The sequence below is a fragment of the Nicotiana tabacum genome, chromosome 21 (assembly GCF_000715075.1).
Source record: "Nicotiana tabacum cultivar K326 chromosome 21, ASM71507v2, whole genome shotgun sequence".
Lineage (NCBI taxonomy): Eukaryota > Viridiplantae > Streptophyta > Magnoliopsida > Solanales > Solanaceae > Nicotiana > Nicotiana tabacum.
Genome location: NC_134100.1, coordinates 4,748,283 through 4,761,239, shown reverse-complemented (window position 1 = coordinate 4,761,239; position 12,957 = coordinate 4,748,283). Strand labels below are relative to the sequence as shown.

The window sequence follows — 12,957 nt, the reverse complement described above, 5'->3', positions numbered from 1 at the left end:
TAAGTTTGAAAAGAAAGAGTGTGACACCTCCGGCCAAACGACCCATGACGATTTAACCCCAATAACCGTTAGAAATTTGATAGGACTGAAATTTAAAGAAGAATATAGAATGCTAAAGAATCTTGAAATATAGTACTACTTTATAGTCTTAAAAGAGTGATTGTCCAATTTCTGGCAAGAGCTGCTTTTACAATCACTCTTTTATTTTCACTACAATATTACATATTATACAAGAATAACAACAATATAAATAATAATAAATAGGTTCTTCCAACAACAATTACTAGTGAAATTATATAAAATATGATCTTAACTTTTGTGAAGCAAATCCTTTTGTATACCAACCAAAAGGATTATTCTTAGGAGCTTTACTTCCAACAAAACTTATTCCAATTCCAATGCCAACTTGATGTTTGAAGTTTTTCCCATTGAGACAAGCAGAAACTTTAGTTGGAATATTCTCAATCTTCTTCTTCTTTTCTTGAGGTGTTAGAATTGGAGAAGTTTTTAAGGGTGGAATTGAGGTTTGTTCTTGAAGAGGAATGTAAATAGCTCTCATTATATCTTCAAGAATTGCTGCTTTGGTATCAAATAAATTGCAAGAATTGAAGAACATGTGAAACACATTTAGGCAAGAAAGATGAAGTAGTTTGCATGTCTTTGGCATATCATTGAATCCATCCATTAGAACATTTTCAAGAAATTCTTTCTTCTTGTTGGCCAAAATCTCTTTCACATATTCAATTGAATCATCAAGTTGTGCCCCTGGATTTTCATTCATGTGAAGTAATGTGTAGTTCATTTTCCCTACTTCACATTCTTTCTGCATATGAATAAATCATGCACTTACAAAAGTTAATACTCATATTTCATATAGATTCTTTATTGTTTAGTGTAAAGGACAACTCAGTGCACTAAGCTCCTGCTATATGCGGCGTTCGAGGAAGGGCCGGACCACAAGGGTCTATTATATGCAGCCTTACCTTACATTTTTGTAGGAGGCTGTTTCCACCGTGACCTCCTGGTCACGGTTGTTTAGTGTGTGTGCGCATAATTCAGTTTAAATATACACACAAAGATTGATGCGACTTTGAAAAATAATGCAAAGTAAACATCAATTTGAAAGTGGAAGTAAAACCTTGTAAAAACTCCACAAACTCAAATTTAAACTTATGTGCTGATTGAATTGTGACAATAAGCCGACACCACTTTTTTAAAATCATATATGTGTGTCACTGCTTAAATTTTTACCTCAAATTGAGACCTATGTGCAGATTGAATTGTGAAAAATAAGCCGACGCCAACCAAGAGGTTGTGAGTTCGAGTCTCCCCAAGAGCAAGGTGGGAAGTTTTTGGAGGGAAGGATGTCGGGGTCTATTTGGAAACAGCCTCTCTACCCCAGGGTAGGGTTAAGGTCTGCGTATACACTACCCTCCCCAAACCCCACTAAGTGAAATTATACTGGATTGTTATTGTTGTAAGCCGACAACACTTTTTAAAAATCATATGTGTGTCACTGCCTAAGTTTCTACCTCAAATTTTGACCTATGTGCTGACTGAGTTGTGACAATAAACCGACACCATTTTTCTAAAATCATATGTGCTGCCTAAGTTTTTACCTCAAATATAGACATACGTACTGATTGAATTATGAAAATAAACCGACACCACTTTCCTAAAATCATATCTACGCCATTGGCTAAGTTCCTATCTCAAATTTAAATTTATGTACTGATTGAATTGTAATAATAAGACGACACAACTTTTCCAAAATCATATGTGCCACTGCCTAAGTTCCTATGTTATAAAATGAAATAACTATAATAAATTATTGTGAGATGGGATACAACTTACTTGATAGCTTTGGATGTCATTCAACAAACGAGTGGTGGCCATAAGCAACTTTGTAATATTTTCATATTGGCCATTAATTGGCCTAAGTTTTTCTCTTGGCAAACTTGGATTTTCAAGGGAAGCAGCATGAAGAACCAAAATATGTGCACCAATTGATATCATGCCAATTTCTAGGTATTCATTCCTAGATGGCATGGCTACATTATTACTCCACGTACTTTCCGTCATCCATGCAAGAAATGTCTCCTGCCACTGTTAAAACAACAACTCTTATTCGCGACATAAAATTCAGTAATTCAGAATTTAAACTTTATGTATTCGATTTTGACATTAACTTACCTGATATCGAAGTTCTGAGGTGATGTCGATTGCGTGTCGAAGGTGGTATAACTTAGTAACATCGCACACAAGATCATCGAGTGCATCAAATATGATCTTACTAGGGCCATCAAGGTTACTTCCATCCCACCTATGTAAATATTACAGAATTAGCGAAACTTAATAACCGATAATTGATTATTATAGAGATTTATCTGTAGTTATATCTGTACAGCATCGGTTAAGATTTTCAAGTCATTTAAAGAGGCTTCCTCATCATAAAAATCATCAGCAACTGTAATAACTATGGAACATTTTGCAACAACCAATCGAAGTAAAGAATCAAAAGGTAGAAAACTGCTGCTGCTAGCTGCACTTGCAAAATAGGAATATGTAGTTTTCTCTCGCCCAAATCCAATGTCCACAAGACCTTTCTCTTTCGACCACCTATAAAATATCCCAAAAATAAATAAATCAGTTATTAACCTTATTGTAGTGACCAGATTGATGTAATATAATATAGATTTAATTCATACATACGGATATTGTAAATATTTTTATACTATTGGAGGCCGTTTGGTAGGATATATTAGGGAAAATACTATATATGTATTAGCTTTGGTATTATCAATTCCTTGTTTGTAGTATTTTCAATTTATTTATAACTAATATACCATATTCAATACTATTCTTATACATAGCAGACCATGGTATTGGCAGTACCATAATTTTTAATACATGCATGAATAATTTAAAGACAGAACTGCCCTTTCAAAACTGTTTCCAAAACTATCGGAAGGTATTTCTGTAAACAAATAATTTTTTTGAAACAATTATGCAATTCATGTTATTTTTAACATACAAAATCAAACAGTCGATAAAAAAAAATCCCAGCATTACTAATCTTAGGGCTCATTTGGTACGAGGGATAAAGGATAATTAATCCTGGGACTATAAATTTGAGATGACTTTATACCATGTTTTGTTGGGATAAAATCGTGGTATAACTAATCACGGGATTAGTTATTCCGAGATTGTAGTATTTTTTATCCCCATAGGAAGGTGAAATAACCAATCCCGGAATAAATAATCTCGAGATAATTAATCTTGGGATAACTTATTTTCAATCAAACGAATCCTTAATATTATTAATACACCTTATCCAATACTACTCTTATACATCCTGCCAAACAACCTTTTAGTGGTTTTAACTAATCTATCTTATTTTAATTTCATGCATTAGGATAATTATCTTTAGTTATTTTAGGTGACCTGATAATATAAATATAATCGTACCTCTTTAGTTCTTCCAATTCCGTCCTGTAAACTGACTGGCGAAATTCGTAATTTTGCACTGCTAATTTCAGCAATTTGTCATTGTGCAGACAAGACAACCTAATAAGTTACATTAAGAAAAAAAAATGTCACATTTATATCATCACTTTGTCCTTCCTCTAAATTTGATGTCGATATATTGATCATAATATATAATATTTGTAACCAAAATAAATGTGAAAACATATGAAATGTAGAATATACGTACCAATAATCTGCGGGATTTCCAATTAAAAGAGGGAGAGATTGACTTAATTCAATCCATAATCTATGATCAAGGTGTTCTAGTCGAGCAACCCATGGAACATTCAACTCATGCTTAATCTTTGCCAAAAAAAAAAAAAAAAGAATTCCAAAATTAGCATGTCATATAAATTTATATAGAGTAAATAAACATTTTTCACAAAAACCACGTGTTAATTGGAAAGAAAACAAACATTTTTCTTGGTCCCCCCCCCCCCCCCCCTCTATGTTGCAAATCACTCTCTCTTAAATCTATTTTTTAGTTGAAAAACCAAAACTTTGTTCCACTGATAATACTTTTATTTCTGACAGAGACGGATTTAGAAGTTTAAGTTTATAAGTTCTCAATTTTTAAAAAGATAACTTATTGATTTTTAGATAAATTATTTATACATACTCTATAGATCTTTTTACTTTCTAAGGGTAGGAGTAAGGTATACGTACACACTATTCTAACATCACTTGTCTCCACAAGATTTATTATTGTTATTGTTATTGTTGTTATATTCTCTGGATCCTTTTAATATTAAAAATATAGATTTGGTCAAAACTATTGAATTGTACCGAACCAATAGCTAAAACTCTAGCTCCGTTTCTAATTTCGGGCAAATAAATAGGGTATCATCCTCAAAATTTAGTTGTGCAAATGGAAGGGCCGACTCTAATGTGTTGAGTAGTAAGGCTTATGCCTTTTGGGAGCCCCATTTTTTTTTTTTTAAAATAATAGGTTTATAGGTATTTAAAAATAATATTTAGTACTTTAATACAAAAGTAGAGTTTTTAATATAAAAGGAAAGAAAGCTCTTTAGATACATAAATAAAATAATAATTTGACTTACTTAAACATGGGTAAATTAATAGTTTTTTCAGCATTTGAATTTTTCACTTCTCACTCCTTCATTAGATAAAGTGTAAAAGTTTTACTCTCCCTTTTTTAATTTGTCCAAGTTAATCTTTTTTTTTCCTGATCTTTTCATATATCAGAAACCCTTACATATTTTCTGTCTTTCTCTTTAATATTCTTACTCACCTTCTTTTTCCAAAAAAATTTAAGCTTCCGACAATTCTATCGTTCTATAAAATCTTATCCAAAATGAACAATATCTCAAGAAAGATTAAATGAGTTAGCTATACTATTAATTGAAAATGAGTTATTAGGAAAAATCGACTATAAAAAGGATTATTAACACTTTGTATCTCAAAAAGGTAGAAATTATACTTTAAATAAAAATATATCATATAACTTTCTTTTAAAAAATTAAATCTCGTATTAAATTTTGACTTTAGGTCCCGCATATACTTGAGCCGCCCTTGGTAAATGGTATTAATATATCTAACCAACTCTTTCTATGTTCCTAAAGATAATCAAAACTCAATACACATGTGCACATATAGGATTAAAACACTACGTGTAGCTAACATGCATGCACCATGAAAATATATCATATAACTTTCTTTTAAAAAATTAAATCTCGTATTAAATTTTGACTTTAGGTCCCGCATATACCTGAGCCGCCCTTGGTAAATGGTGTTAATATATCTAACCAACTCTTTCTATGTTCCAAAAGATAATCAAAACTCAGTACACATGTGCACATATAGGGTTAAAACACTACGTGTAGCTAACATGCATGCACCATGAAAAGATTAACTAAAGCTATGTATTTTCCTCATCAAAAGTAAAAAGGTAAAGTTGATATATACCACTTTTTGAAGTGAAGGAAGTAGTAATAAGTTGTCCTCATTGTTCACGACTTTCATTGAACTTTCAAGAAAATTTCTGGCAAAAGATCGTACTTTCTCCATTTCAGTTTCTCCATTGAACATAAGATCTGTAGCTCTGTACACATTGTACATCACACATGTAAAACGTTCTTGATTCTTTTCTATGTAGGCCCTCATCTGTGGTTGACGAACAAACCAACAAACACTTCCTGCCATTGGGATAAAAGAAAAAAAAATATTTCTTAAAATTTCACTAGTTATTGCAGAAGAAATAAAAAAAGGGCAGCCCGATACACAAGGTATTATGAGTTCATGCAGGTTCCGGGGAAGGGTCGCACCCTAAAGAGGTGTGACGTAGACAGCTTATCCTAATGCAAATATTAGTGGTTGCTTCCACGGCTCGAAACCGTAATTTATAAGTTACACATGCTCCCTTCCTATAGGTCACTAGTTATTAACGGATAGTCTGGTGCACAAAGCATTCCGCAGTTACGCAGGGTTCGGAGAAGCGCCGCAACCCACGGGGTATAATGTAAGCAACTTATCCTGATGCAAGCATCAGTGGCTGATTCCAAGACTTGAACCAGTAACCTATAAGTCAACAGAAACAATTTCACCGTTGATCCGAAACTCCCTCCTTATAGGTCACTAGTTATCGCAGAAGAAATAGTACACACATGATAATAAAGTGCATTGGTACGAGAAGAAGAAAAAGTACACACATAAGTGTGTTGGTAGGACTAAATAAGTGTGTTGGTAGGACAAAAATTAATCTTGCATGGAATATGTTTTCTCAAAAAAACATTCTTTTTTTGTCTTTGGTTGGTGACTGAAACATATTCTTTGAAAAATCTATATATGTTTGAGTGCTAAATATTAGATTACATAATATCTAAATACTAGTTAGAGAACGTAATATGAAGTTAAAAATTAAGATAATAATAAAAAACTATACTAAGCAATTATTTTTGCATGAAAATATATTTTTTGAAATATTTTTCGTCGTACCAAATGCACTCATATAATGTTTTTAATTTCTAAAAATACCTTGATTTATTTTATAGCCTTGCAAACGGAGAAGTCGAAAAGCCAATGAGTCCTTGAATAATCTCTCAGGTAAAGTACTTATTTCTGATAAGTACTCATTCTGGTTATTCATTTGATTCTTATAAACTTGACCAAGAATCTGTTCAATCTCTTTGTTAAAGTGGTTAGCCAATCCCATTCTCTGAATGTGGTCAATCATGCAAAGATTTATTAGCTCTTCATCCACTGGAAACCTTGAAGGTACTGCAAAAAAGAGTAAAATTATTTTAATAGTCAATAAAATGAACAAAAAAATCACAAAAGATTAGGTTTAGAGACAAAAAATGCTAGGTGATTCATTTTTCATCTATTTAAAATTAGATAGGTATATATAGTTACTTAGTATTTGTGTTGGTTAGAGACAAATGAAGCTTATATTTTGCTGAAAAATTCTGAGACAGAAACATAATTTATATGTGAAAAAATATTAATAATTGATACAATTACATTTAGAACCCAAAGTGTTTATTATAAAATTTTTGAAGGTTGAACCTATCAAATTTAAATTCTAAATCCATTTTTGATGCTGCTATGAGTTAAACAAGTAAGCCGTTTGAATAGTTGAGATAGACACAAGCTAATCTAGACTCTATCATTATCAAAAAAAATTACCAGTACTTACAATAAAAATAACAATATCAACAACAATAAAACACCCAGTATAATCCAGAACTGGAGTCTGGGGAGGGCAGTTTGTACGCAGACCTTACCCCTACCTTCAGAGGCGGACCTAGGAATTTAATACGATGGGGGCACAATATTCTGTTCAATCAGTGGTCTCTAAAGGTTTTTAGCATTAAAAGTGCCAAATAATTTAAATTAACCATATTCAAGCTATACACATATACATATACAAAATTTCTGCTGAAGTTTACAGGATCCGGTGACCCCTCAACCCAAGTCATAGGTCCGTCTCTGCCTACCTTGTGCAGGTATAGAAGCTGTGTACGGCAGACCCTCGACTCATACTAATACTTACAATCTTTTAAATAATATAAAAATTTAGGAAAATATTTAACAAACCTCCATTTGGACACTTGTGAACAATGGACATGAGATATTCAAGACATTTTTGGTTTCCTGTGGACATGAATGCTTGTGCTGTAGCAGAGGGAGATTGAAACAAAGAACCATCTTCACTTAAATGTTTTAGGATTTGGTCTTTTTGATCCACAAAATAATTTGGGAAGCTCTCTAGATATGCCAAAAGAGGTTGATCATGCCCTGCTGTCATATCCATTAGCTTTTCACTGAAAAAAAGATTTATCAGTATATATAACTTAAATCTTAATTAAGTACGTCTGATGTAAATATTTTTTAAATGGTCAGTGTACAGAACATAAATTTTAATTTAGTGAGATTTAGAATATCTGTTCAGATCCGCCATGCAATATGATATGAACCAAAATAAGTGATTTTAGTTCTTTAAAAAAAGACAATGGATTCTTGAACCTCGTACATGCTCATGTCACATTTTCTTTACCGTACGTCATGTTAAATGACGTTACTCCTGAGACAAAGTTCGAATTTCAACTTTATGGTTTTGAATTTTAGAACAGCAATTTCAAGTATTAATAATTGGATTCTAAATTTAATATTTGTACTTCTAACGAATTTTAAACACAAATACACTGTTTAAACAAAAGCTAGTGGGTTCGACCGAACCAGTACTCCTACTCGGGAAATAATTAATTACTCACCTTTCAAGAATTACTTTCCTCTTCATGACCACGTCAGAAAGTAATCTTTCTGATCCATTCACAAAAATAGTCTCCAGCCCTACTGATTTAGCAAGTTGAACCATTGCAGGGAAAACAATGGTGAACCAACGTGGAAATTGTTGAGAATTCTCTTTCAGAAGTATTTCCGTATTAGCATGAATAAATTTCAAACCTGAAAAATCACAACAAGAAAGTAATCTTTTCAACAAAAAAAATTGAAATAATAAGAAATTCAAACTTTTAGTTTCATTCTCGTAGATACATCATGTGTAAGAAGAGTAATGTCTTTTTGTTAAAGATATAATAAAATAAAAGCACACTCTCTTTAACAACTTAATCTTTTAGATAATGTGATTACATAATTTAATATGATAACAGAGCAAAAAAAAGTCATGTATGTGTTCAAAGCTCTCCGCCACTCATCTCTAAAACGAAGCTGTAGAACTTAAATTTTTAGACGAGACAGTCATATATTTCTAACACTTTCCATTCAAAAGGTCAAGGTGATAAGATGATTTTCTCTTTTGCATGTCAATTAAAAATTAGAGTATATAGATGGATAATAAAAAAGTATTAGGACAAGAAACCCATATAATCTAGGTCTATGTTGTTTGGTCTTCTAAAAATATCTCCGAGTTTATGTTAGATCCTCCAAAAGTTATGCATTTATGAGGATATAACACAGGTCTGACGACATTTATGAGAATCCGAGCAACATATATATGAATACATGTAACAATAATAGTAATTTCCTAGTTTGGTTTACCTTTTTTGATGTTGGTTTCACCCACATTCCATTTCTTGAGTGCTATCATACAAGCAAGAGTAGCAGTAAGAGAAGAAATGGTGGGAGGATTTTCACCATTGGATTCTCCCCAAAATCCTTGCTCATTTTGGTTGTTGAGAATCCAATTTAAACAACTCTCAAACATAGGGCCAGAAAAAGAATGACCATTAATGGCTTTTTCTTGATTATTATAAGAAATCATGGCCAACCAAGCAGTGTCATAGGCAGATATTGGGGTAAGAAAAGTGTTAAATTCTTGGTTTGAAAACATCTCTTTCTTGATCTCATTGACTAGGGATTCAATGGAGGAGATTGATGAGGAATCCATGAGAGAAATGGCAAAGAGGAAAGCTAATAGATTATGCCTTGATTTTCCTGGAGTTGATACTTATGTTGGAATATGCAAGGGCTCTAGTTCTATTTATAGAGAAATGATAGTTTTTATTTATTTATTATTTTTAAGAAAATATAGTTTGATCAGTTCTGTGTAGATGGGGGCTTCGAGCAACAGTAACGTTATCTTCGTATGACCTAGGTTATGGGTTCGAGCCGTAGAATCAGCAACTAATGCAAGTTTTACGTAGAATGGGGTCTGGAAGTAACGGTAAAGTTATCTCCGTATAACCTATAGATAACGAGTTTGAGACGTGGAATCAACCATTGATGCTTGCATCAAGGTATGCTGCCTATATCACACCCCTTGCGGTGCGACCCTTCTTCTGACTTTATGCGAGTGAGAAATGCTTCGTGCACCGGAATACCTTGTAGTTTGTGCTCCATGCAGCAAAAATGTGTAAAAAAGCATATACACTATTACCACACCCAAATACAAGATTTAAACTTTAAGGTTTCATAATTAGATTCTATCATATCCCTCTAATTTATTGGATTCGAAATCTATTATTTGTTCCTTTTTAGTAGTTTTTTTTAAAATACATACAAGGGTCTAAACAAAGTTAGTAGGTTAAGCTGAACCCATACCTTATTTATTAGATTCACGCTTGACGATTAGATTACTTGTATGATATTTACAGGTTAAAATATATGATAAATATTAATACTCCTTCCGTCTTATTTTATTAGTCATGGTTCGAATCACGACAGTCAATTTTTTTTTATCACCATGAATTAGATATAGATTTTTAAATTTTTCAAAATAAAATTTTTATATTAAAAAATAATATAAAAAAATACTATATATCATAATAATTTATATTTTAAAATAATTATAATACATATATGAAAAATATAGTCAAAGAGTATAACTAATTGACTCTCAAAATAGTAACTATGCCTAATAAATTGAGACGGAGAGGAGAGAGAGTAATAATCTAGTAAAATTATAGCTAATCTGCTAGCACAAGTTGGCTATGATTCAAAACGGAAAAATAACACTTTACCGCGACTGTAAAAATAATAGTTGAAAAATTGTATAAAATTTATATATTTTTTTTGTATATACATATACATTCTATATGTTATATACAAAAATTATACAAATTTTATACACTTTTTTTGGCTACCAAATATAAATAATTTCTGACGCGAGCTAAAAAATGATGATACCCTATTCCCGGTCTCGTATGCCTTCACCATGTGCTAATCCTTCGAACCACGGTGACAATGAAGGTTCTAGTAGTGAAGATGGAGATAATGCAATATAAAATACTCATTGAATGGTGTGTATTGCCAAACCAAGTATTAAACTTGTTAATATTTAGTTAGGACTAGTTTTGAATGATGATTGTATTGTTGATATTATTTTGTTATTGAACATTTGTATAGTTATTGTTGTGGTTGTTATTAGCGTTGTTGGTTAATTGTTGTTGTTGTTGTTGTTAGTTAATTGTTGTTGTTAGTTAATTGATGTTGTTGTTGTTAGTTAATTGGTGTTGTTCAATGTAATGCTTCCATTATAGGATGGATATTGGTTGTAATTGGCAGATAATGTAGCTTAAAAGTAGGCATTTTCTGCCCAGTTTTTACCCAGAAAATCGATCGAAATCGGTCAAAAATATTTTTTTTTGCCTAGAAATTCAAAATTTCCGACCGAATTTCAAATGAAATCTCCAGATTTTTGAAATTTCCGACCGAATTCGGTGGGAAATTATGAATTTAAATAAATTAACAATTTATTACAATTTACGAATAATTATATATTTAAATAAAATTATTATTTATTTAAAATTCTGACCGATTTCGGTCGGTATTTGAAAATTAAATAATTTTTTTTATAACGATTTCGGTCGGTAAATGAAGTTTGACAGTGAGTCAATGCTTTGAATAAATTGACCGATTTTGGTTCGGAAAATTTCGACTGATTTCGGTCGCAACACGATAGCGACCATTATTTTTCTGACTAATTAAAGCGGTCGAAAATCGGTTATTTTTTTAACGATTTTCTTGGACGAATTTAAATAGTTTTTTTTAGTAGCATGCCAAGTCAAAACAAACTTCCACCACAAAATCTCAAGCATTATTTGTGTTCTTAATACGGACTGCTCTACAACGTTTTACACGTACGTAACTTAATTTTCAAATGCCCATGCAAGTACGTAATTAGGCAAACAAGGTTGTTAACGACCAAAATTTGAACCAGCAGTGGAAAAGCATTTCTGCTTTTTAAGGTTGTTAACAACCTTAATTTGACTCTCAAAACTAGGAGCTGAACGGACAAGATAAAAGAACTCACCAAAGCTAGATTCAAAATTTAAAGTTATACGGATTCTGAATTTAAAGTTTATTGGTTATGAAATTTATTGTATATATAAATATTTAGCAAATTTTTCAAAAATAAACGGGATTTGAATTAAATTTACTGAGTTCTATCGAACCTAAATTTTTTGTGCTAGCTCCGCCCCTAAACTCAACTTACAAACAATATTCAGAGGTGGAGTCGGAATTTTAATGAGTTTGAAATTCTAAATCTTTTAAGTTAATGAGTTCTAAATAAATAATTTTATACATATTTAATAAATTTTTAAGATAAATATATAATTTGGATCAAAATTACTGAACTCGTAGGTTCTAATCTCCTTCCGCACCCGCAAGCAATCACAGTTCAAATTGCTGTCAATCAGGTGAAGGACCACTCATATCTGGCAACCTCTGATGGTGGCCAGACCTAATAATGATCAACCTCTTTTGTATAAGAAATGTATCTTGTACGTTTAATTTAGTGATAGTGTTAGAACTTTTATTATGGAAAATAAAAATATAAAAAGTAAACATACTAAAAAAGCCAAGAAAATTTATAATCTAACTATATGAAGAGGTGTAAATTTAATCTCAATTCAATTTTATTACGCTCTAGGAAATTATTTTTTATCTTATTACAAGTTTATTCACAATTTTCTTAGCCATAATTTTGGTTGATAGGATCCAACTAGAGGTGGCAAAATGGTTAAAACAAAGCAGTTATCACATATATTATCTATTAAAAAATGGGTTGGATAAGGAACTTTTTAAAAATGTGTCAAATATGAATAAGAACTATATTATCCAATTAGAAAATGGATAATCAATTGATAACTAATAAGTTTAACTTCATTCGATATATATTTGACCCACTTTAAAAAAGTTTATTATCCAATCTATTTTTTAATGGGTAATTTTTTTAATCAATTACGCCGTATGGTGGCATGGCCCTATCATTCAACCAACAAAGAATACAAAAATATGAAGGGGACCTATAATGTTACCTCGCACAAAGGAGACAACGACTACCCCTATTTACTAACTATTTACTGCCCTTATGCATTATATACAAAAACAAAAGTGGGATGTGCAGTTTGCCATATATACCATTGCATATACAATAATCTACCAATCAACAAAAACTCTTCACAAAAAAGTATCCTTCCTATGTTTATGCCTTAGTGACACCAT

At 31.6% G+C, this 12,957-nt stretch overlaps 1 protein-coding gene across 1 annotated transcript; it reads right to left on the bottom strand.

Moving 5' to 3' along the window:
* Positions 1-17: 17 nt before the first annotated feature.
* Positions 18-9,450, bottom strand: LOC107814700 ((E,E)-geranyllinalool synthase-like). The gene is made up of 11 exons (XM_016640147.2): positions 9,049-9,450; positions 8,262-8,454; positions 7,585-7,811; positions 6,523-6,765; positions 5,455-5,684; positions 3,716-3,831; positions 3,469-3,567; positions 2,400-2,619; positions 2,194-2,325; positions 1,855-2,106; positions 18-823 (listed from the first exon to the last, which is right to left on the bottom strand). Exons 1-11 carry the CDS (start codon positions 9,395-9,397, stop codon positions 293-295), a joined length of 2,592 nt encoding a protein of 863 aa, XP_016495633.1. The 5' UTR covers positions 9,398-9,450; the 3' UTR covers positions 18-292.
* Between the last annotated feature and the right edge of the window lie 3,507 nt (positions 9,451-12,957).

Excerpts from the sequence above, each read along its gene's own strand:
- LOC107814700 (XM_016640147.2), bottom strand. The coding sequence starts at position 9,397 with ATGGATTCCTCATCAATCTCCTCCATTGAATCCCTAGTCAATGAGATC. Across the intron at positions 7,812-8,261 it reads AGGAAAGTAATTCTTGAAAG|TGAAAAGCTAATGGATATGA; the intron begins GTGAGTAATTAA and ends TCTTTTTTTCAG. Across the intron at positions 824-1,854 it reads ATGACATCCAAAGCTATCAA|AAAGAATGTGAAGTAGGGAA; the intron begins GTAAGTTGTATC and ends ATTCATATGCAG.